Raw genomic sequence first — 25,414 nt, forward strand, 5'->3', positions numbered from 1 at the left:
AGGGACTAATTTCTTTAACGTTTTAGTTTGGTAGAATTTTAAAACTTATAGAAAAGTTGTAAGAAGAGTACTTGGGACTCCCACATACCCAAATTGTTTACATTTCGCCTTATTTGCTTTATCATTTCCTCTACGCATACGTGTTTTTATGTATGTATATATAGTCCCATGCTGCATAACGACATTTCAGTTGATGATGACCGCATATGCGATGGTGGTATACCACACTGCCGGGGTGTGTCGTAGGCTATACCACCTAGACTTGTGTAAGTGCACTCTTCGATGTTTGCATAACGAAGAAATCGCTTAATGACACATTTCTCAGAACATACCCCCATTAAGTGGCTCATGACTGTAATTTTTCTGAACCATTTGAGATTAAGCTGGTGATACAGTATTCCTCTACCAATACTTCAGTGTGTGTGTATGTGCGTCCCTAAGGACAAGGATATTCTTTTCTATAACTATAGCATAATGATCCAAGTCAAGAAGACTGAGGTTGACACAATATGGTCTTATCCACATCCATATTCAGATTTCATCATTGTTCCAATGATGTACTTTATAGCTATTTCTCCCCAGATCTACCCCATGAACATGCATTTTGCATGTCTCCTTAGTCTCATATAAGCTGGCAGAGATGTCTGTCAGTCTTGTCTTTGAAATTTTTGAAGAGAGCAATCCAGCTGCTTTCTAGAGTGCCCTTCAGTTTGGGTTTATGTGATGTTTCCTCATGATTAGGCTCAGGTGTACATTTTGTCTGGAGTTCTGTGTGACATATAGCCTTCTTGGTGTATTATAACAAGAGGCACATGATATTGGTTTGTCCTGATATTGGTGATGATAACTTTGATCCTTTGGTAAAGGTAGTGTCTGCCACATTTCTCCACTCTAAAGTTACTATTGTAATTAAGTAGCTTTTGAGGACTTGTTTTGAGACCAGATATCTATCCTGTGCCTCAGCAAACTTTCACCTGCTAGTTGTAGCATCTATTGATGACTTTCTAAACATCATTCATTCATTCATTCATTCATTGGCACTTACAGTGAGGAAGAGCTTTCATTTCCGGAGGGATGAATCTTGTAAACTCAATGCTGCATCTCCGTATTAACTTTTAGCTTGATGGACCAGGCCCCGGCTCCCTTCCTCTTGCACTGTCCCCATGCTGTGTACTTTGGTGGACAGCAGTTGTAAAATGATGCTTCCTAGGCTTGGGGCGAGGCCCGGATCTTCTTCCAAGCAGTATCCGGCTTGTCTTCGGCATAACTGGCTCAGCATAGGGCTAAACACATGCTGTGTCAGATCATCAGTGTTTCCTTCAGGTCTGGGGCTGGGAGTGGGAATATCATGCTATGCAGACTCTGAGCTCAGCTTAGGCTTAAGTGAGGACAAGAACAGGCAGGGGAAAGAACTGTGGGTTCCTTCCCACTGACCCCTTGTTCCGGCTGAATTTGTTAATCAAAGCTGCTCATTTCTTACACACACTTAACATTTATGGCACATTGTTACCTGGTGGGCTTGGGTAGCTTTCTTTCCCTCCTGACCAAAAAAAAAAAAAATTCAACATGGTCCTCAGGTCACCTTGATCATTGCAAGTTAAGACCTTTCTGTGTGTCCTTAACACAGAGGAGCCTCATCAATGTGATCCATCTGAGTGAGGCTCTAAAATGCCTGAGCAACATTCAGAATTCCGTACTAGGAGCTCTTAAAGATCTGCTTTCCATTTCTGCTGGTGCAGCTAGCTGGGAAAGGAGACAGGGAAGATGAGCTGAGGTTCAAGCTGTATCAAAGAGAAGGTTTGCAAGAAAAGCAAGGTTTAGGTGTGCTTCTGAGTGGTGTGAAGTAGGACAAGCTTTTCAAATATTTTGGCTCATCTTTTTCCTTTTTTTTCCCTCCTCTCTCTCTCCCTCTCTCTCCAGACAGGCTCAGAGCTCAGCCCAGTTGATGGACCTGTTCCAGGTCAAATGGACTCAGGGCCAGTGTACCATGGGGACTCAAGGCAGCTAAGCGCCTCAGGGGCGCCAGTCAATGGTGCTAGAGAACCCGCTGGACCCAGCCTGCTGGGGGCTGGTGGTCCTTGGCGAGTAGACCAGAAGCCTGACTGGGACGCTACCCCAGGCCCAGCTCACACTGCTCGCCTGGAAGATGCCCACGATCTGGTGGCCTTTTCGGCTGTGGCCGAAGCTGTGTCCTCTTATGGGGCCCTTAGCACTCGGCTCTATGAAACCTTCAACCGTGAGATGAGTCGCGAGGCTGGGAACAACAGGGGACCCGGGTCAGGGCCTGAGAGCTGCTCTGCTGGCAGTGAAGACCTTGACACGCTGCAGACAGCCCTGGCCCTTGCTCGGCATGGCATGAAACCCCCCAACTGCAACTGCGATGGCCCAGAATGCCCTGACTACCTCGAGTGGCTGGAGGGGAAGATCAAGTCTGTGGTCGTGGAGGGAGGGGAGGAGCAGCCCAGGCTCCCAGGGACTCTGCCTCCTGGTGAGGCTGGCCTCCCAACACCAAGCACTAGGCCACTTCTTAGCTCGGAGGTCCCCCAGATACCTCCCCCAGAGGGCCTGCCTCTATCCCAGAGTGCTCTGAGTATCGCCAAGGAAAAAAACATCAGCCTGCAGACCGCCATTGCCATCGAAGCCCTCACACAGCTCTCTTCTGCCCTCCCCCAGCCTTCTCACTCCACATCCCAGGCTTCTTGCCCGCTTCCTGAGGCCTTGTCCCCTCCTGCCCCTTTCAGATCTCCCCAGTCCTACCTCCGGGCCCCCTCATGGCCTGTGGTCCCTCCTGAAGAGCACCCATCCTTTGCTCCTGATAGCCCTGCCTTCCCTCCAGCAACTCCTAGAACAGAGTTTCCTGAAGCCTGGGGCACTGACACCCCACCAGCAACTCCCCGAAGCTCTTGGCCCATGCCACGCCCAAGCCCTGACCCCATGGCTGAACTGGAGCAGTTATTGGGCAGCGCTAGTGATTACATCCAGTCAGTATTCAAGCGGCCCGAGGCCCTGCCCACCAAGCCCAAGATCAAGGTCGAGGCGCCCTCTTCCTCCCCAGCCCCAGCCCCATCACCCATTCTCCAGAGGGAGGCTCCCACACCATCCTCAGAGCCTGACACCCACCAGAAGGCCCAGACCGCCCTGCAGCAGCACCTCCACCATAAGAGAAGTCTCTTCCTGGACCAGGCCCATGATGCTTCCTTTTCTACTCCCACGGAGCCTCCTGCCCCCAGCTGGTGGGTACCGTCAAGCTCACCTGTCCCACGGCCTCTGGACAGACCGCCCAAGGAGAAGAAGAAGAAGCCACTGGCACCCGTTGGCGGTCCCCTGGGACCTGAGAAAGTCACTCCTGGGATCAAGCCCAGTGTTCGGAAGCCCATTCAGATCAAGAAGTCCAGGCTGCGGGAAGCACAGCCTCTCTTCCTGCCTCTACGGCAAATCATCCTGGAAGGGCCAAGGTCCCCAGTCTCCGAGGATGCGCAGGCACATCCACCTGCCCCCGTCCCCGCCTCACAGGGCTCTGCTGTCCCCCTGCCCCCAGAACCTTCTCTTGCGCTATTTGCACCTAGTCCCTCCGGGGACAGCCTGCTGCCCCCTACTCAGGAAATGAGATCCCCCAGCCCCATGGCAGCCCTGCAGCCGGGTTCCGCTGGCCCTCTTCCCCCGGCTGATGACAAGCTGGAAGAGCTCATCCGGCAGTTTGAGGCTGAATTTGGGGATAGCTTTGGGCTTCCTGGCCCCCCGTCTGTGCCCATTCAGGACCCCGAGAACCAGCCAACGTGTCTCCCAGCCCCTGAGAGCCCTTTTGCTACCCGCTCTCCCAAGCAAATCAAGATTGAGTCTTCAGGGGCTGTGACTGTGCTCTCAACCACCTGCTTCCATTCAGAAGAGGGAGGCCAGGAGGCCACACCCACCAAGGCTGAGAATCCACTCACACCCACCCTCAGTGGCTTCCTGGAGTCTCCTCTTAAGTACCTGGACACACCCACTAAGAGTCTGCTGGACACGCCTGCCAAGAGAGCCCAGGCTGAGTTTCCCACCTGCGACTGTGTTGGTAATTCCTCCTGGGTGTTGGGGAAGGGCAAAGGGATGTGGCCTGGCAGGCTTGGGGTGCCTGAGCTCTGTCTTTCATCTGGCAAACAGTTAACTCTGTGCCAGCCACCACTCTGGGGCTTGGGGACATAGAAACGAGCTCACAGGCCCGTGGAAAAGACATTGAAGGAGACTAATGGTGATGCTGTGTGGTGCATGGCATGTCAGTGGAGGTGGGGGCAGGCGCTTTGTCATGCAGACTGAGGCAAAGGCATCATGGAAGCCTTTCTGTGGGAGGTGGTGCTTCTGCCGAGGTCTGAGCTTGGTGGCTGTGAGCGGGGCTTATTTGTACTGTTCTTGGTTGGAGAGGAGCAAAAAGTGGGGGTATGTGTGGGAATGAACAAAAGGTGGCTTGAGAGGCAGGCAGGATTTTGCAGGGACCAGCGAGCCAAGGTTGGGAGTTTAACTTGATCTCATAGGTAATAGTGATCTCGAGAGGGTTTTAAAGCAAATAATGACCTGTCATCTTGTGCTTCTGAAAACTACTCTAGCACAACTGAGTAGGAGGAAGGATTAAGAGGACCTGCTAAAAATTATCTTAGGCAAGTGCAAGAAATGCAGGTCTGGACTGAAGAGGAGATGAGAGATGCCGAGGGTGGGGAGGTGTTGAGAGTAGAGGCCTCAAAGGAGGGGCATGTGAGGATAGGAAACAGCTATAGTCTCTGCCTTGGTAGTGGTCACTGAGAACACAGGTTTGGAGGAGAAGTGACGAGTTCTGTTTGAACCAGCTGGGGTTGAAGTGGCTGAGAGACCAGAGATCTGGGTTAAGGGTTTGGACATAGGTAGCATCCAGGTGGTGGCTGAAGTTGTGGTGTGGGTGAGAGCGCTGAGGAATTGGGTCCATTTTTTGTCTTCCAGAATAAAAGCAGGCCTAGGCCTATGAGGTCCGTTCTCAGGACTTCTGCCTTCTGGGGTGGAGGGCGGAGGGTCACCAGTGCATTGGCTCCAGGTCCACTCTAGACTCTGGCTCTCTAGTGTTTATGGAGTGTTCCCTAAAAGACACATGTTTCAGATGTCGACCAAAAAACACATTGATTCTGTTGATGAGCATGTGAAATTCTTCTGATTTATGGTACACAAAAAAGTCCTTCAAAGAGACTGTCTTCTCTGTTTGTTAAAATATGTTAGTATCGGGTGAGTTGTGTGATTTGTTGGGATGCTGTGTCCCTGCCAATGAGGAGGAGCTTGGCTGTCCAGCCTAATCCAGCTATCCCAGACTCCTGTGGTACAGGGCAGAGGGGTCAGTGACAAGGAATCACTTGGAGAGCAAGGAAGAGTTGGCCCTAGGGCTTCTGGCTGAGGATGAACAGATATGCAGGGTCCTGCCAGATGCTCACAGACGTGTTCCAAGATCGTGGCTCCCATCAAGGGCTTCCCCCGTTCATTGCTGGATGTGATGGATGATGATATGATGTCGAGGGCCCCTTATTTCCCAGCATTTGGGAGAGGCTGATCATGGGAATTGGGCCGCCTTTACCCTCTTCTCTCTCTGTGTTTATATGTGCCTGTCCCATTTGCCTTGTGTTTAGTGCATTGTTAGGTGTTTCTCCCCCTCCCCCAGGGCAGGCAGTATCCTTACCCAATGCTTAGAACGTAGTTGATCTTTAATACATATTTTAATTGTCGAATTCAATTATATGGATATGGTTTGATCAAACTGGTTTTTAAATTTGAATTCTAATTCCATTACTTCCTCACGTATAAAATGAAAATGATAATCGTACCTTCTTTCCAGGGTTGTTGTGAGGATTAAATTAGTTCATGTGTGAAGCACTTAGAAATATGTCTGACACATAGTAAGCACTGTGTTAGTTGTTATCAAGCCTATTGAATATAATAAGGCAATAGAAAGAAGTAAAAACATACATATTATAAAAGAAGAAAAGTGGTGGCTATTACTTGATTCATCAGTCATTTATTGATTACCTAGCTCTGTGCTAATTACCAGTAAGAGTAAAAATTAGGAGAAATAGTTAATCTCTGAAGGACTTTGTGGTTTGTTTAAAGAGACAGTATAAACAATAAAATATTCAGTCGCCCATTCAACAGGTGTCTGCCAAGTACCTGTGCTGTCATATGAAAGTGGCTAAACTGTAAAAGTACTCTGTAACACCAGGCTTGGTTGTCATTATGGAGAGGAATGTTTTATTTAACGAACTCTTGTTTAGAGCTGGGTCTTGAAAACTGTAGCTGGGGTGAGAGGCGAGAAGGTGGCCCTTCTAGACGAGAAATGCATGAGCATAGTCTTAGGGGCAGCAGGGAGGAAGCTAGCAGGGTGTAAGACCAGTAGCACAAGGCTGGACCTGAACCCTCAGCGTTCTGCATTCCTTGGACCAGAGGACCGCCTCCACCATCTCTGCCCCCCTGATGTCAAGACAGGTCTCGGCTTAAAGCTAATGAGCAAAAGTGCAGGCAGTAGACTGTCACTATCAGAGAAACTTGGCAGTAGCTGTTAGCCGGTAGCTGTTGCCTTGGCAGACAGGGAGGGCGGAGCATTGGGAAGAGGTAAGGGGAGCGGAGATTCCCACCACTACCAATCATTTATTGCTCCAATTGCATCTAACGCTAAACAAAGAATTAGAACTGAACCTACCTTGTGTTGTTAAATGTTAAATTATGGGAAAATGCTTAGGTGAAAACAGCAGGCACAAATAGTATATAAATGATCATCTCATCTAGGTTAAAAAAAAAGACTAGAAGGAAATATACAAACAGTCATTTCTATGGTCAGACTGGGTGACTTTTCCTTCATATGTTTTCTGAATTTTCTATAATGAAATATGTATTTTATAATCAAGAAATATTTTTGAAAGTGCATTCTAGAAGTGGCATGGAAGAGGGATTGGTGAAGGGTGGTAATCTTGTGGCAGTTAGGAGGCTATTGATGATGATGATGATGATGATGATAATGATGATGATGATGATAATGATAATAATAATAAAACCTTGCTCTATTCCAGGCACGGTGCCAAGTACTTTACAGTCACCACCTCATTCAATGCTCATAACATCTATATGAGGTGGGTACTATCAGTGCTGTAGTTCCATCTTAATGATGAAGAAAGCAAAGTTAGATTAAGTAATTTGCCCAGGTCATACAGCCAGCAAATGGTGGAAGTGAGACTTGAACCTAGGCAGTTGGACTCTTAACCCATGTCATGTAATGACTGAGATTTAGTTGAGAAATGAGTCCTAACTCAAACAGTGGTGTTAGGAATGAAAAGGGCTACAGAAGAAGAGATTTGCTTGGAAACAGTTTCTAGAAGTGCTGGGGTTCATGTTAGGGAAAGCCACCCTGTTTTTCAGAAATGTCTGGAGCCCCACGGCTGGACAGGCGCTTCCATCAGCCGGTATGGCAGAATTGTTTTTGTGAACCCCGGGCTCAGGACAAGGGTTAGGAATAAAGTCGCTCACTCTGGGACTCATGTCAGATGGAACCATCTCCCATTCCACAAACTCACCCGTCAGCATTGGTAGCTAGAGGGGTACAGATTGCATGTCAGTGTAAGGAAGACTTTCCTTAGAAGTGACAATGATATTTGGAGATGCCATTGTGTGCTCATAATAAATGATAAGTTCTATAGGAACAACTTTATAAAAGTATAAGGTTTTCTAGCATAGCAAAAGAAATGTAATGTTCAAGCTCTGTGGTGATTTTTGCCAAATAAGCAATTTTGGCCTATATGGGCATCACCGTGTAACCAAAAACCGAAAGACCAAGAGCATTGTTTTATCCTTGTATAAAGATATGGGTTTCTGAAAGTATAGGTGGGATTCACATGAACTTGTTCTCTGAATCTGGAAATACTAGGACTAAAGGCACTCTTCGAAGCTTCAAAGAAATAAATTTAAAACACATGAAAGGAAATGCCTTACTCTAAAAGGTAGTATGATATGTTGTGAAAAAACTTCACGCAAGTTGAAATTCTATATTGAATTATTGGGGGAAGAGAGTATTGATATATTTCTAATACTTTGAGGCACATTTTAGAGCTCCTTCTGACTACTCCTTAACCATCCTATAACCACTGTCAGAGACAGGGCAGTGAGTTGCAGCGACTGTTGGCTAGGCCCTTTTGTATTTTATTTATTCGCAGAAATGGGGAAACTCCTCAGGAGAGCCAGCATAAGACAAAGATTGAGTCCAGATGATGTTTCAGTGGGAAAAGCATCCTTTGCAGTCATCTGCTTATCATTTTATAGATAAAGAATCAGGTTTGTGTTAACTTTTAAGCCTTGTCCTGATGTCTCTGAGGCACAGTCCGTAGGCAACTGGAGACATTAAACTGTAACAAAAGCACTTGAGGAGACAGATGTTAGGGGCTGTCTTCCTAGAAATGCCGTATTTTTATCTAGTTGATCATCCTGCCCTAAAACAAGTAGCCAGAAACCAATACTAGGAAAACATCTCTTTTGCCTGGAACTTGGTGAAAGTTTAGGTGAGGGAGTTGATCTTGTCCAGCAAATTTGACTGACAGCAGGATCCACCAGGTCACTTCCGTATGGACCATGGTTCTGAAAGGGAGACAGACACAGAGACTCATCTCTGCTTACAGTCATGTGAAGATTACTTTCTACAGTTTTTATGAGAATGTATTTTCCCCTTTGCATTCAGTTTGAGATGAAGAGGAACTTCATCTTTTAAATATTTTTTTAGATGGTAGGATATTTGGACACCACCAGTATGAAGGTGGAGAATCTGACTCCAGGTAGGGGTGTATCAAGAATTTCCTGGAGGAGGTGATGTCTGATCTGAGTTTTAAAGGATAAGTAGAAGTTTAGTAGATTAAGAGGGGGGAAGATTGAGTGTTCTAGGCAAAAGGACATGAAGATGTGGAGATGGTAAAACTTGGGGACATACAAGTCATTGGTGTGACCAGTGTGTTAGATGAAAGATTGGGACTGGCCAGAGAGGAAAGTTTCAGAGTAAGTGGGGACAGTACCAAAGGCAGAGAAACCAGTTTGCAAGCTCAGGCGTAGTTCAGGCAAGAAATAATGTGTGCCTGAACTAAGAAGGACATTGAGTAGGAGGAAGAAGAGGAGAGAGTAGATAAGAGAAATAATAGGGAAAAGAATTAACTGGTTCAGTGACCAGTTAGACTTGGGAGTAAGGAGGAAGAAGCAGTCACAGGTGACTCCTGATGTTCCATGTTGGGTGACGGTGGGGTGGTGGTGCCATTCACCCCAGTCTTTCTAGGATTTGAAATACTGAGAGGGAGGGAAGTTCCGACATGCAGTCTTTGAGGTGTTGGAGGTGTGCGTATCCGGTTGGATCTGTGAATTGGAGGTTCTTCGTCAAACTAAGGGTAGTTGAAGTTTCTCTTAGTGTCATTTCTCTAGGCTGAATATGTAGATTAGAAGAGAACTGAGAATGGAGGATACTAACACTTAAGGGAGAGAATCTCCAACAGGAGGCTACGAAGGAGTTATGGAAGAGAGATGGAAAGAAATTGAGGAGAGAGTAAGTCAACCAACAGGTAGTGTGAGAGGTTGAGAGGGCTAACAGCACCAGTACTGAAGAAAGGTCAAGATTTAATGCTGGATTCTTCTTTGTCTTACATAATGTATTATACATACACTAGTCTTTTCAGTTAAATCTCAGTTTTATTAAAAATAGGGACTAAATATCGTATTTCTAAAGCATCTCGACTGATGTTGAGGGCACAGTAAGTACTCTACGTATTTTTTGGTTAAGTGGTCAACCAGTTAACCAAATTCTACCTCCATATTTAAATTTTCCAAAGACATCAGATCGATTTAGTTATGACACCCTAACCTTTAATCTTTATCATCAGTGAATGTGCCCGTTGTTGCAAAGGTATTCCACTACTGCCAGCAGACCCAGTATGCTGCCCATGAGCTCACAGGCAGCTGACCTGAGATTTTAGTTTTAGAAAGCTCATCTGGCACACCTGATCCAGGGTAGGACCCAACCATCTACCTGCCCTTTGTATGGATTTGTGACTGCTAGTCTTGTGCTAGCAGTCATTGATTGTCATGAAGTAAAATCTAATTAGTTAAATAAGCTTAAGCTGTTCAGCTTCAAGTCCATGAAAATTACATCAGGAAACTGAGGCATTATGTAGGATTATGTGGAGAAAGAAGATAGCTACAATAAAACCTTTGTGTGATCTTGACACCTGTGAGTTAATTGTACGCCAGCTATGAACCATCTCTCTGTTTCAGTGTTATGAAGAAATTCCTCAGCATATATCTATACCTGGCCATGAGGTTCCCTGCCAGGAAAGTGTGGGTGCCTTATTCTCTATGTAGAAAAGGAAAGGTGGAAGGTGCATTTTGAAATTAAGGGGCCCTCTTTCTGTTAGGCAGTAAGAAGTAGTTTCTTGTGTGCAGTATCTCTTGCTGATAGTGGAAAGAATACATTTCATTCTCTCCCCAGCCTAGTGCAGACGTGAAACAGAACATATTTTTCTATTTTAGTGAGTATAAAATTAAGTGCAAGAAGCAAAGAAAAGCACCTAGAGCCACATAACCAGCATTTTCTCAAAAATTGGATTTTGCTCCCCTGAGCTCTACCCCAGAACGCTCTACTAGGTATTTTAGAAAGAAAAGTTCATTTATTCTATCACTTTACCTCTATAGAGAAGGAAGAAATATTACACCAGGGACTAAAAGGAAGAGCGGTGACCTAACAGCAAGATAGCAAAATATCCCTTTTCTGAAACCAAGTGAAAGGCACAAAAATAGAAGAGAAATTTTCTCAACTGAACTCTGGAAACAGCCCCAATATTAAAATATGAATTCCACGGGCTGTCTGCCAGTTTAAGGTCGATTTGAATTAAAATAGAGAATGACGTGGGATATACAACTCCCAGTATTGGGAAAAACAATAGTGGAGGTTCAGAGGGACCCCACAACTTGGAGAGATGGACCGGAGACCATCCACCTAGAAGGCATTCTCTTTGGAAAGTTGGAAATACAAACAGGCCCCCTTTTCCTTTCTGCTCCAGCTTCTGATGGGGATAAGGTATGGGGTGAGGATGGTTGGCCGGAGAAATGAGAAACTACATCCTAGGAGCCAGCATTGTAGCCAAGGGCCAGCAGCACCAAACAAAGCCCATTGTGCAGAGAGAAATAATTGCTGAACCACCAGACAAAAATCTTGCAAACTGTAGGGCTTTATTTTAACTTGATATCATATCAGAGTGACCAGCTCACTCCCAGATGAGGAAATAAACCAGAATCCTAGCATCAAGATAGAGCACACAACCCAGCCCTTAGTACACACATTTAGAGGCGTTGGCCCCAACAAACAGAGGGCGTGGAGATGAAATAAATGTCCACAGCCAGCCCCAATTCTTCCCATCCCCCATCAAGCTGCTGAACTTTTGAACGAATAATTTAAATCTCTGTAACATTCTCTAGCTTCATTTCTAAAAGAAGAAGTTGAGTAGTCTCCAGGTAGAGAGGAGTAAGGAGATTGTACTCATTCAATTTTTGGGCAAGTAAGTCTAGACCAGCGGCTCCCGCAAGACATTGACAATGAGTTATTGTTGTTACAACCAGTGTGGTACTACTGGCATCTAGTGGGTAGAATCCAGGGATGCGGCTAAACCTTCAACAATGCACGGCACAGCCCCCACAATAAAGAATTATCCAGTCCCAAATGTCAGTAGTGCCAAGCAGGAGAAATCCTGGAGATCAGCTTCCTTCATTGAAAGATTAATTAACAAGCAAGCAAGCAAGCAAAAAATCTAACATGCAGCCCATTCAAATTCTAAGGGAAAAATAGAGAGGTTATTATGACATTCAAAATGAAGATGACATTAGAAAATACAAGAAGAGTTTGAATAACTGACTTATACCTTCAAGGAAGTTGAATAAAATGTTCACAGTGAAACCAGAGATGAAAGATGGGACGCAAGAATAAAATTACAGAGAAATCACAGGCGGTATGGATTGAATTCCAGAACAAGCATTGCCGTTGCACGGAGCACTTCTGCAAAAAGCAGAAAAGCAGAATTCAGAGCTACAGAAAAAGCAAATCAGGACAAGAGACAGGCTTGAGATCACTTGAAAACAGGAAAAGAAAATAGAAATGAACATCATCAGAGTGGTGTTAAGGGATACAGAAAGGATCATACATACAGATTTAGTCTGTAGGAATGTTGGGGTCATTTGCTGGTGTTCCCAGCAAATAGCATGGAACAAACTGAACAAAGGCTAGAGGATGCAAAGATAAAATAGCAAACTTTTTGAAAAAAAAAAAAAATTGACAAATGGGGATCCTGATGAAGGTACTGCATTTTAGGATGAAGAATTGCCTACAAATAAATTAACCAAAAAATTAAGTTGGTCACACATACTTGCTTTTTTAAACTTATTTTTTTACTTAAAAAAAAAACTTTTTAAAAATGCTTTTAATTGAAATACACATATAGGAAGGTGTATGCATCTCAAGTGTACAGCTCAGTGTGTTTTTACACACATAGAAAGGTGTATACATTTCAAGTGTACAGCTCAGTGTGTTTTTACAAAAGGCACATACTTATGTACATGTAAACAACTTTGCCGGCCCCTCAGAAGTTCCCTCAGGCCCCCATCCGGGCACCACACCTAGCCCTCTCAAGCAAACTATCACCTGCAGACCAATTCTGGCCTGCATCTGTGAGCTAAAAGATTTTTGTGTCTTTAAGTAGTTAAAAAAAAATTGTTTCAAGACTCATGAAAATTATTCAAAGTCCAAACTGTAAGGTCTGTAGGTTTTAATGAAACATAGCCATGCTCATTTGTTTGTGTCATGTCCGTGGATGCTTTTGTACTACATCAGCAGAGGTGACAAAGATGAGACTGCACGCCCTGCAGGGCCTTAAATGTTTGCCATCTGGCCCTTCACATAAAAAGATTGCCGCCCCCCTCCTAAGATAACTGCTGTCCCAATTGCTAACCACATTGACTCGTTTTGCCTGTCCTTGAACTTTATATATGTGGAATCATTATATATATATATATATATATATTTTAATTTTATTTTTATATCTATATATATTCTTTTATATTTTGGCTTTTGTTCACTCGTGCTTGTGAGTCATCTGTGTGTAGTGGCACCTGTAGTTTGTTCATCCTCATTGCTGTCTAGTATTCCATCTTATGAGCGTACCACCATTTGCCAGATTGCTGATAGTCCTTTGGATTATTTCCAGTTTGGGGTTATTATGAATCATGCTGATATATACTCTCTTGGTACATGTATGTGTATACTTATATATTTCTGTTGGGCGTATAGCTGGGACTGAAACTGTGTGTGTTCAGCTTTAGTATGTACTATCCATTTTCCAAAGTGGTAATAACAATTTAAACTCCTAGCAGTGCTGTACTTCCTTACCAGCAAGTGTTAGGAACAGGCTTTCTGCCATGGTGGTAGGTGCATAATCCTGTCTCATTGTGGCTTTAATTTGCATTTCCTTGATGGCTAATGAGGTTGAGCAGCTTTTCAAATGTCCTCTTTTGTTGAGTACCTGTTCAGGCTATTTGCCCACTTCTCTTTTGTGTTTCTGTCTTTTACTTATTGCTTGGTAAGAGTTATTTATTTATTCTGAATATGAGTTCTTTGTTGGATATATGTGCTGCAGTTCTCAGAATATTGAGATAAAAAGTTTGACTTAAAAATTCAATACCCAATAAAGTTGCCATTCACATGTAAAGCCTTCATAAAAACATTTCCAAATATGCAAGAACTCAAGATTTCTGGAGATTAATCACATCAGGAACAGATTGGGGAAGTCGTGGCATGAAGGGCTGGCAGTGAACACCAAAGGTACTCAAATATAAAGTCCAAATTTGAATAATTGTGATAATTTTTTTCCTAAAACAAGAGGTAATATATTTAGTTCCACTGTACTTGAAATAAATTTATTTTTATATTAAATATCTCTTTTATAACAGAGGGAAATGTGTTCATGAAGATACCAACGAAAAGCAGGAGTTTAGTAAAGTGATGGAGGCGATGGGAGGAATTATAAAGTTGCTAACTTCTTTTCCTCTGAAAGTATCATTAGCATTACTAAAAACATACTACAGATTTTCCAGATTACTAGGGGCTGGGGAGTAAAAAAAAAAAAATACACAATTTATAACAAAAGATAGGCAAGAAAGAAAACGAGGAAACAAGAATATGGAAGACATAAAATGACAGAATACCATGCACGTATTAACAACCATAAATGTAAAGAGAGTAAACTCACCTATTGAATTTAAGACTAATGGCATTGCACAGCACCAGGAAGGTTAATAAACTTTGTTTTGCTGTGGGAAACCGAAGCACGTATTGGTCACTGATTCAGAGGATTTACTGCATTGTGTGGAACATTACCACAACCTTGCAAAGTGTAAGCTGCCTGGTGCCATAACATAGTACAAACCTATTACCACACAGAAGATACACACATGATGAGGATATATAAAAAGATATCTATCTATAAAAGTTAGGATAATTGAATTTGTAAATGTATATAGTTTTATTAGTGAGCATACTTGGTTATAAGTCCAGTTTCTTCCCGTAGAATATCTTCTCCCTGATACAGACATATAATTGAGGAAAGGGATATAATCATGGAAAGAGGGATTTAAGTAAAAGAAATAATACTTTTAAAGACTTCTTGGGCGGCCTTGAAAACTGTGAAAAGGAAGAGAGTGACTCTGGTTTTGTTTGGTACTCGGAGCTGTGTCTGCCCTTTGTGTTTCCATGGCTTGCCCCAGAGAAAACCTGGCCATTCAGTTTCCAGGTTGGCTTGGTTTTGGATCTTCATTGCTTTTTTCCTAGCTGCTGGGATGGAGTTGCCAAGGTTTGGTTTGCATCTTGAAAATCTCCTTTCCCTGCCCTTAACTGCGGAAGTTTTGTTTTTCTGATTTGGGGCACAAAGTAGTCACCAAAAGTTATATTATGTTCTAGTTCTAATGTAAGACTCCGTGGTCAATCCATACTTTGACTGTTCTCCAGACAATAGAAACTGGAATAGAGCCCAGAAGTTCTGGCATGTTCTTATGTTCTATTTTTTGTATACCGTGTAGTATCCTAGTGCCTGTAAAGAGCTGTCAGACCATTATCTCCAGCACCCACATTCTTACATGCTCTTGCCCTGTCCCCTGCTTGGTCTCCTCCCCCTCCCACTTCACATGCATCCTTCTGTAATCTTCTCTGTCTTATGGTTCAAAATAGTATATATTTAGAGAAAGTCATTTTTAATAATTTGGTTGAAAATATTCAAGAGATATTTAAGCATTGATAGGTTGAGAACTATACTGGATACCTCACATGTCATCTAATACTCAATAATTCTATAATGTAGAAACTTTATTTTAATTTCTTTAAGGCTCATAAGGGTTGGCCACAATTACGCAATTGGTTTGGTAGAGTCTGGACAACAGCTACCTATTGAGTTCATATAATGCACCAAATACTGCATTTTGATCTTTATGTATCTTACACATGAAGGCATGAGGATTATAGAGGCTGGGAAGATAACTCGTCACAGTTGCCCAAGTCTCTGTCTGCAAAAGCCATGTTCATTCTGTTGTTCTCTGTTAACTATTTTATAATGTACTGTGATATGTGCTTTGATGTTTTTGTACTATGAAGGTGCTCTGGGAAAATGAGCCTAGGAAGTCCAATAGGGTTTCACAGAACAGGAGACATTTAAATTAGGCCTTAAGAGATGAGTTTTCCAAAGATAGCAATGAAGGAAGGCATTGTCATTGTCAATGAGAAAACATGTTTAATGACACAGGGATGTTGACCGGTTGTGTGGAAGGAGCTGTGGTGGCCATTGCAGGATGCAAGGCTGGGAAGTGTACAGAGATGGCTCTGCGGGGACCTTGTGGACTGTGCTCTGAATTTTGGGTTCTGTCCTCTGTCTAGCATGGAGTCGTCAGTGATGTGATCAGATTTCTGTTTTGGGAAGTATAACTGATGGTGTTGGGTAAGATAACCTAGGAGGGCTGAGATGAGTTAGGAGACCATGACAATAATTTAAGCAAGAGCCCCACCCAGGACATTAGTGGGGAGTGAATGAAGAGCCTCCATGAGCAGAAGCCATAGGTGGTAGGCAACTTTCATGAATTCTCTGGGTTGCACACACAATTGCCAAACTTGCTCTTACTCTTACACTTATTCTTAGTGTGGGTGTTGGCATATACACCTTTATGCTTGCATTTATGTACATATATACTGATGTATGTGTGATTGTGTGTATGTTAACTAGCATATTATACATGCTCTACTGAAATTTGCTTGTTTTCCCACTTAAAATAACTTGGAAGTCATTTTTGTCAGTAAATCTGGAGCTGCCTAATTCCTTTTGATAGCTGCTTAGTATTTTATGTGGGTGTGCCATAATGTATTTATAATACATAATGCATTATGATGGACATTTAGATTTCTGATATTATACCATCACAAATGGTGCAGTGAGTATTCTTGTATGTATATATCATTTTGTACATGTGAAAGTGTATCCAAATTCCTAGAAATAAATTCTTAAAAGTATTTGACATTCTTTGAAATTGCAGAGTCAGACAGATTGGGCATTTGTAATTTTAACATATTGCTAAATTACTTTCCATACTGTCTGTTTTCCTATACCCTCACCGACACAAGGAGTTACCAGACTTTGATGGTGACTCATCTGAAAGGTAAAACCGGTACCTTATTGTACCTTTACATGTTCCAACCATTTTCATTTCTCTTTCAAAGAGCCATTTTTACCCTTTTTTCATTTTTCTGTTGTATTATTGACCTAATTTAGCTGTAGAAGCTCTTGATATATTAGGAAATTGGCCTTTCGTCTGGTATGAGTTCCAGATATTTCTCCCCAGTGTGGTGGTTGTCTTCGGCTTAACTTTTGGTAATTAATTAAAAATTTTCTTTAGTTAAATCTGTCAGGGTTTCTTTCATATTATACTTAGAGAAGATCTTACCACTTCCATGATTATTTTTAAAAACTTTTCCATCATTTTTCTTCCAGAACTTGTGTAGTTTGTTTGTTTGTTTGTTTGTTTGTTTGTATTTAAAGCTTTCAAACATTTGGAATGTATTTTGGGATAAAGTATTAAGTATGGATCAGACTTTTCCCCCAGTTGTACCAGCACCATGCATTGAAAAATTAATCTTTCCCCCTTGACTTGAAATGCCATAAATTATCTTTTTATGTGTGGGTCTTATTTACTCAGTCAGATCATAAACTTTTTAAGGGCCCAGACAGTTATTATCTTATTTCAGCATAAAGTTGAGCATAATGTTCTGCATAGAGTAGGTATGACATTAATTTTTACTGTTTTAAAAATTACAAATTTCATGCACTCTATGGGAAGTACACAAAACATTCATATACAGTTTAATGAAAATTTATAAAATGAACACCTGTGTAACCACAACCTAGGCCAAAAATAGGCCATTCTATTTCCCCAGACATCCCTGTGTACCCTTCTCAGTCACATTCCTCTGCCATACTCCAGAGGTAACCACTCTTTCGACTTGTGACAGTGATTTTCTTATTTTTCTTTATATTAAATTTGAACCATATAAATTGCCAATTTGTAGGTAAAAGAATTTCTAATATCTTTCATATTTCAACATAATAATTTTACCACCTGTAGATCTCTAAACAGTATAGTTGAGCCTGATTTTGAATATTATTTCAGTGGAATCTTACTGTGTTTGTCCTGTGCTATGCTTTCTTTCACTCACTATGGTGTTGTAGTATTCAGCCATGTCGTTGCAAGTTGTCAGTTTTTGTTGCTGGTTGCTGGATGTATGCCATTATATGACTCTACTACATTTTATTTATCCTTTCCACTGTTGCTGGATTATGGATTGCTTCCTGTTTCAACTAGTGCAACCAATGTTGCTATGAAAATCTTTGTACATGTTTTGATGCCTGTGGCCAAGGTTTCCTCTGGGACAGGATCAGCACATTAGGGCCCTAATTTTTGTGTTTTTGTTTGTTTCTTTTTTCCAAACTTTATTTGAAATAATTTTGTATTTATAGAAGAGTTACAAAGTTGGTATGGAGAATTCCGGTATGCCCTTTACGCAGCTTCCCCTAATGTAAACATCTTATGTAATTACAGTACATTTAAAACTAAGACGTTGATGTTGGTACCACACTATTAACGAAAAACTCTGGATTTTATCTGTTTTTCCACTAATGTTCCCTTTCTGTTATGGGATCCAATGCAGGACACCACGTTGCCTTTAGTTGTCATGTCTCCTTAAACATGAAACAAATTTTCCAACTGTAATACAGTAGTTGTATAAAGTTCTTTTTGTTTTTACCCTTATAGAATCCAGTCAAAACACTTTTCCAGAGTTACATAGTCTTTTGGGTCTCCTTTCTTTCACTTAGAGCAATTTATTTAAAGTTCATCCATGTTGTTGCATGAATCAATAGTTTCTTCTTTTAAAAAAAAAAATTCAGTGAACTTCACGTAACATAAAATTAACCATTTTAAAGCAAACAATTTCGTGGCATTTACTACATTCTCAGTGTTGGACAACCACCACCTCTATCTAGTTCCAAAACGTTTTCATCACTCCAGAATAAAACCTTGTACCCATTAAGCAGTTACTCTCCACTTCACCTTCCTCTCAGCTTCTGGCAACCACCAATCTGCTTTCTATTTCTATGGATTTACCTATTCTACATATTTCATATGAATGGAATCATGAAAAATGTGCTCTTTTATGTCTGGCTTCTTTCACTTAGCATAATGTTCACATTGTAGCATGAATCAGTACTTCATTCCTTTTTTTAAATTGTGGTAAAATATGCATAACATAGATTTGCCATTTTCATCATTTTTAAGTGTTCAGTTTAGTGGCGTTAATTAAATTCATAGTATTGTACAGCCATCACTACTATCTATTTCCAAAACCTTATTATCACCCTAAACAGAAACTGCACCCATAAGAAATAACTCCCTAATCCTCACTCCCCCCAACCCCTAGAAACCTCTAATTTTTACCTCAATGAATTTGCCTATTCTAGATAATTTACATAAGTGGAATCATACAATATTTGTCCTTTGGTATCTGGCTTATTTCACTTAGCGTAATGTTCTCAAGGTTCATCTGTGTTGTAGCAGGTGCTGGAACTTCATTCCTTTTTATGGTTGGATAATATTATATGGCTAGACTACATTTTGTTCATCTGTTGATGGACACTGTTGTTTTTACCTTTTGACTATCGTGAATAATACTGCTATGAACATGGGTGTATGGCTGCTGTCGAGCCCTTGTATTCAGTCCCTTTGGGTAGATAGCTAGGAAGGAAGTGGTTTGTCAACCCCTGGGCTAGAATATGGATGATGAAAACTAAATTCCAACATGGTTAAACCACCGTCTTGACAACACATGGTTTTATCAGATTTAAAAATTTTTGGCCAATTTGGCCTGTTTGTGAAGGTTGTGATTTTAATTTGTATATCCTGATTCCTAATAGGGTTGAACACATTGTCACATGTTTATAAGCCATTTGAATTTCTTGTTTTGTAATGTGCCCATTAGTTTTCCCATGGGTGGTTTGCCTTTCTAAATGCATGTTGATGAATTGATGTTCTCCAAATAACGTTTATTCTGTGTTTCTGCAGAACAAATAGTGGAGAAAGATGAAGGTCCGTATTATACTCACCTGGGATCTGGCCCCACAGTAGCCTCTATCCGGGAACTCATGGAGGAACGGTGAGTGATGCACAGATGTCCAAGGAGGAATAGGCAAGTTGTTAATAGAATACGAATTTTAAGCATGTCTCATTTTCATTGCTTGTACTAGACAACATACAGAAGGAATATTGATATTCAGATTGTGGAAAGTTGAATGTGGGATCCTCACCCCTAGCGCTTCTGGGTTTCTGTCTATAGGTCTGCCTTCCATCTGTCTCCTTCCCCATTTTTTTTTCTCTCTCTTTTGAACAATTTTTTATTTAAGAAGTGTGGTTGAATAGTTATATGTCCTAGAGTTTCCCACAATCTGGATTTTGCTGCTAGCTTTCCTGTTGTATTGTTTAACATTATCTTCTGCCTTATATCCTCTACGTTGGTAGATCGAAAGGCTTGATCAGGATCAGATTGTTTTTTCTTTCTTTTTTTTTTTTTTAAACCACTCCATAGGTGATATTTTGTACCTCTACCAGGGGGACTGTACTGTCTCAGCTTTGGCCTGTGGGAGCCTCTTCAGGTTGTCTCTTGAGTCTTTTTGATATGATCCTCGGAGTCTTTAATAGCTTTCTTGATTTCTCATATGACAAAACATTCTAGGCTCACATTGCACATTTATCCAAGAAGTCTCGGTTCCTTTTATTGTGGGAAAAAGTATTTAGGAAACAGACTCTGGGTGATAGGCATGCTCGTTGCTACTGGAGTGCTCATTGTTTCCAGGTCATTTCAGTAGAAGGAGCTAAGATGTGCATGTAGGTTTTTGATTTCCTGTTATCGTTCCGTGATTAGATACATCATGAGTTTATAATAACACTTCCAATTCCAACTCAAGACAATAAGGTTTTTAATACCTCTGTTTTGGTTTTTTAATCAGTTTGTTTGAGTAGAGACTTTAAAATTGGGGTACGTGTCCACAGCAGACATTAAATGCTATGAGTTTCAGTGTGTAGAGAGGTGAAATAGCTTGGTGTGATTGAGAGCATATGGACACTGAAGCTGGACTAAGGTTTAGTCCTGGCCCTGCCACTTACTGCTGAGTCCTTGGGTAAGTCACTCAAATTCTCTGTGACTCAGTTTTCTTACCTGCAAGTTGGGGATGATGATAAAAGTACACACATTATAGGAAAGTTGTGAGGATAAACTGAATTGTATGTAAAACACTTAGAGCTTGTTCGTAAGTACTACATATAGGATGTCTATCTCATACACACATGTACTGGCTGTACTTTTTACAACAAGCACTATAATAGGAAAGGCAGAGATTATGTAGAAGTAAAATGTTTGTTCATACATTTACATACAGATGTGTGGAAGGCTGAGTGACTCAGAGTTTCTTCAAATCTGAGAACCAGATTTTGTCTGACCAGGGGAGCCAGGATAATCCTGTCATTAATGCAGCAGGGAACGTGATTTTGAACTGAGTAACCAATAACACCTCTGAATGAATAAAAGGTGACATGGATCGATGATAGTGATCTGCTGTAATCACTTTTAATTATCCTGTACCATTTGAAAACATTTATATTCAAAGTATCCCATCAGAAGAGCATGTTATCAAACACCCAATCTGTAAATTCAAGATGTTTGAAAGGATACCTCTGAGTCCATGAGAATGAACAGGTTTAAAACAGGGTGTGTGTGTTGTGTACATGCCTGCTTGACTGCATGTGCCCACATGTGTGCGAGTTGCAGTTCCAGAGTTGGACAGGGCATCATTTTGGCCATTGATTTTTTTTGAAAGGAATTCTTACACTATCACTTGCAGGTTGAGGATTGTGGGGGAGTCAAAGGTACAGGTTTGATCTGGGACGGTTTTTGTGTGTGTTTGTTTCTTGGTTACAGTTTTACAAAATTTCTAGATAGCTGTCTAAATAACTCGTAGTTATAGAAGAGTATGTTTTGAAATAGGATTAAGAGATAGTGATAAAGTTGAGATTTGTCTGTTTTTTTCCTCATTGCTTTAAAAATAACAGCCAAGTGTAGATTATTCAGAAACTGATCCAGGGGAGGAATTTCTCTCAAGACCGTGAATACTTGTGTTTTTTTCTCAGCAATTGGTTTATTTTTATCTGGAGGACCTTGTAAATGATGTAACAGATTGTGTTTCCATCTTTATATTGGCTGGTAGTAAGCTTAGAGGCCTATTTGTGTGCCCCCATTAGGAGGGGCGTATGTAATTTCTCATCTTTGGCCCATGGGGGCCATTCACATTCACTCCAGAGTCCTTTTGACATGACTCTAAGGAGTCTTCATTAGCTTCCTTGATTTCTCACACGATGAAATGTTCCAGGCTCATCTCAGAAATACACACAAGACCCCATTGCTTGCATTTTGTGGACATCATCATGTCTGCTTCCTGCTTTACACTGATTCTATCACCTGTTATTTTCATCATATAGACATATTTCTAAGCTCCTTTCTGGAACAAGGAGGGGAGTGAACAGTTAATGAAAATCACCTGGCCGGGGGTCTAGTTTGTGAATGGTTCAGGCTTTCTCTTCCCTAGACCTCCCCCGGACTTCTCTGCAAGACTGCTCTACTACCAGGAGTTGGCCAAAGGCAGGGAGGGGAAGCAAACTGAAATCAAGGAGATGTCTGTGATTTTGGCTTATGTGGTAAAGATTTGGAAAAAAGAGGGAGAAGTCAAAAGCAAATTCCAAAATATCCCAATTTACTTATGCGTTCCATGCCTCCTGGGTACCCAGCTCCTCATTTTTGTAGATAGTTGGAGTCAGTTGTTCCAACTCATACCTGAGAATAGTGTACTGCACAGAGCCACATGCCCTCCAGCTGAAAGGGGAGTCTGTAGCCCAGGAGTTCATTAAATGTTCATTCTAGAAATGAAGAACCAGCACAGCACTGCGCTGGCAAATGCTTGATTTTAAGGGAGCTGGTCTCATTACTCTGTGATAGAGGTAACCCCAAAGAAGCACCACTTTAGATCAGTGGTTCTTAAATTTGAGCTGCTCCAGTCTCCCAGAAGGCTGTGAAAGCACAGGTCTCAGGGCCTCACCCCCAAGTTTCTGACCCAGAGGTCTGGGGTGGAACCCAAGAATCTGCATTCCTCCCACGTTCCCAGGGGATGCTGATCCTGGCACCACCATTTAAGAACTATTGGCTAAGATGATCAGGTTACTCTTGAGAGTAAGATTTCAGCCAGTCCTTATAGACTTGTTTTAGGGTCTAAGAGTTCATCTGCATTTTAAAAGGGCCTCTTAATGATAGGCCAGAAAGTAAGACGTTTAAGAAAAAAGAACACAATGCAATCAATATATATCTACATATGCCTTACTGGTAAATTGTACACCTGAAACTTACTGGATTTCATTAACCAATGTCACCATAATAAATAAATGAATGAGAGAGAGAGAAAGAGAGATCTCAAATTGGTTAGTTGTCTTTAAAGACCACAACAGTTCTGGTTTAAAAAAAAAAAAAGTCTAGTGGATCATTCAGTGCTTTGCCCTTTTATTTGCTCTTGAATATGAAGTTGGCTGCAGGAACCGTTTCTCGCAAGAATAGGTTGGTGGGAAAGGTGCTGGCTAGAAAGCCCGTGTCACTGTCCTCAGTTCACCCTCCTGTGGGGAACATGATATTCTTTCCGTTTTGGTGAGAGCACTGTAGCCACCTCGAGCTGTTGTTTCCCCAGCGACCCTAGCACATACCTAGTGCCCAGGCTCTACCCTCGTGGGTGGCTTCCTGATAAATGCTTCTTGAATTGAAAGGTTTCCAGGACCTAAACAAAGGCAGCACTATCAGGTCTTTTTTCCTTGAGCCAGACTGTGCTATATAAACTCCCCAGAGCCCTGTCTCCAAACACATTCTATAAGGGACTAATGTAGTCTTAGAATTTTAATGTGGTAATTACCAGAAACACTTTTCCTCTCTTCCCTGAGACCTTGAGTGAAGAGAGAACTCAGAAAAACCCTGGATCAGCATTTAAATATTTGTTCTCTTTTCCAATTACAAAAATAAAGCATATCTATAAAAAGCCTTTAAAAAAAAGTTTAGAGTGACTAAAACTCTGTAGCAATTATCTTTCCCAGGAGAAACTTTAAAAAAACGATGCTTACCTTTCAATTTTTGTAAGCATTTACAAAGAAATTATGAATTCATAAAGAAATTATGAACCAAATGGGATCAATCATACTATACCCACTGTTTGCAGCTGCTTCTCCCCCCACCCCTTAATTTCTTCCATGTCAGCACATGTAATTTTGTCAAATTCCTTTTGATGGCTACATGGTTTTTGATTGTATGGAAATTTATAGTAATTATATTTTATTTAGCCAGTCTTATACTGGATACTTAAGTTGTTTCTGATTTTTCTGTTGTTAGTGCAGCAATGACTATCTTGTTCCTAAATCTTGGTGTATTTGTACAGTTGTTTCTGAGGTAGAGATTTCTAGAAGTGGCGTGGATGAGATAGAGCATATGCGTAACTGTATGTGTATATACACAACACATAAACTGTAACAGCAAATAATATGCCGTAACCAAACTGGATTCATTACAGAAATCTAAGGACAGTGTGTTAAAAGAGCATACCTATGTGTTAATTGCCCAAAGGAGAAAAACCATTTAATCATGTATCTCCTTAGATGCTAAAATGTTTTGAAAAAAGTAACCAATTCTTGATTAAAAAATCCTTAGGACAGAGACTTTTAGTAGAACCCTTCGAAGTAAAGAAGTGTCTGTCTCTATCCCAAAGTCAGCTGGCTTCGTGCTCAGTGATGAATCGTTGGAAACATTTCTGGTAAAATCAGGAAATAAGCAAAGATGCCCGCGAGCCCTTCTGAAGCACTGGCTTGTACAGAGAGATGAGAAACTGAGTAGAGGCATAAAGAGTGCAAAGGAAAAGGTAGCGAGTGACTGCTATTTGCAGATGATACAATATTGTACCTGAAACTAAAAAGCTGTTAAAAATAAGACAATTCAGTAAGAGGGCTGTTTACATTATTAAGAATAATGAATATTTATTGGGCTCTTCCCTCATGTCAGGAACTTCAAAGCACTTTAAATAATGTACTCCCAATAGATTACCTCATTTGATCTTTTTTCCAAGCCTAGGAGGTAGGAATCATTTTTACCTCCATTTTACAGGTGAGAAAACTGAGGCTTAAGGAAGTTCAGTCATGTGGCTCCAGTCCTTGTAGCAAGAAAGTGGCTGGACTGGTACTCAAGCCCAGTCTATCTGACCTCCATGGCTGCACTTTAAGCATCTTTCCCCACAAGTGGTTGTGTGGCCTTAGACAGGTCAGTTCAGCTCTAGAGGCCATAGTTTCATCACCTGTGAATGTGCTGTGGTTAATAAGATGGTCTCAGAATCCCAGAGTGTGTGCACGTGTGGGTGGGCCAGGGCCGGAGTGTGTGTGGGAACCAGACGTGTTTACTGTCCAGGGGACTCTCAGAGCCAGTTTGTGCTTTGTAGGGTCACTTCCGCCCAGCCTCAGCTGTCATCGTGTTCAAAAGTCAGCTGGGGATTGTTGAAAGAGAACAATAAGAGTTTCCCCATTTATTTTCTTTTGTTTATTGAATTTATAAATAGCTAACTCGGAGTGACTCAGCTAACAGGGCTGGATACACATGCCTACATTTGACCTTTGGTTTGAGTACCTTCCTGGAGGCTCAGAGACAGTAATCAGAGACATT

At 41.6% G+C, this 25,414-nt stretch overlaps 1 protein-coding gene across 8 annotated transcripts in view; it reads left to right on the forward strand.

The window, feature by feature from the left end:
- The window catches only part of TET3 (tet methylcytosine dioxygenase 3), a 99,169-nt gene that overhangs the window by 49,023 nt on the left and 24,732 nt on the right, over positions 1-25,414 (forward strand). For 7 of the 8 annotated variants that reach the window (XM_039852643.1, XM_039852645.1, XM_039852641.1 and 4 more), the window contains 2 exons: positions 1,921-4,051; positions 19,696-19,786. In XM_039852643.1, the coding sequence (XP_039708577.1) occupies positions 1,921-4,051; positions 19,696-19,786 (2,222 nt within the window). The remainder of the gene's footprint in view (positions 1-1,920; positions 4,052-19,695; positions 19,787-25,414) is intronic. The other variant, XM_039852648.1, reaches the window with a different exon arrangement.

This window comes from Pteropus medius, unplaced genomic scaffold (genome assembly GCF_902729225.1).
Source record: "Pteropus medius unplaced genomic scaffold, Ma_sr-lr_union100, whole genome shotgun sequence".
NCBI lineage: Eukaryota > Metazoa > Chordata > Mammalia > Chiroptera > Pteropodidae > Pteropus > Pteropus medius.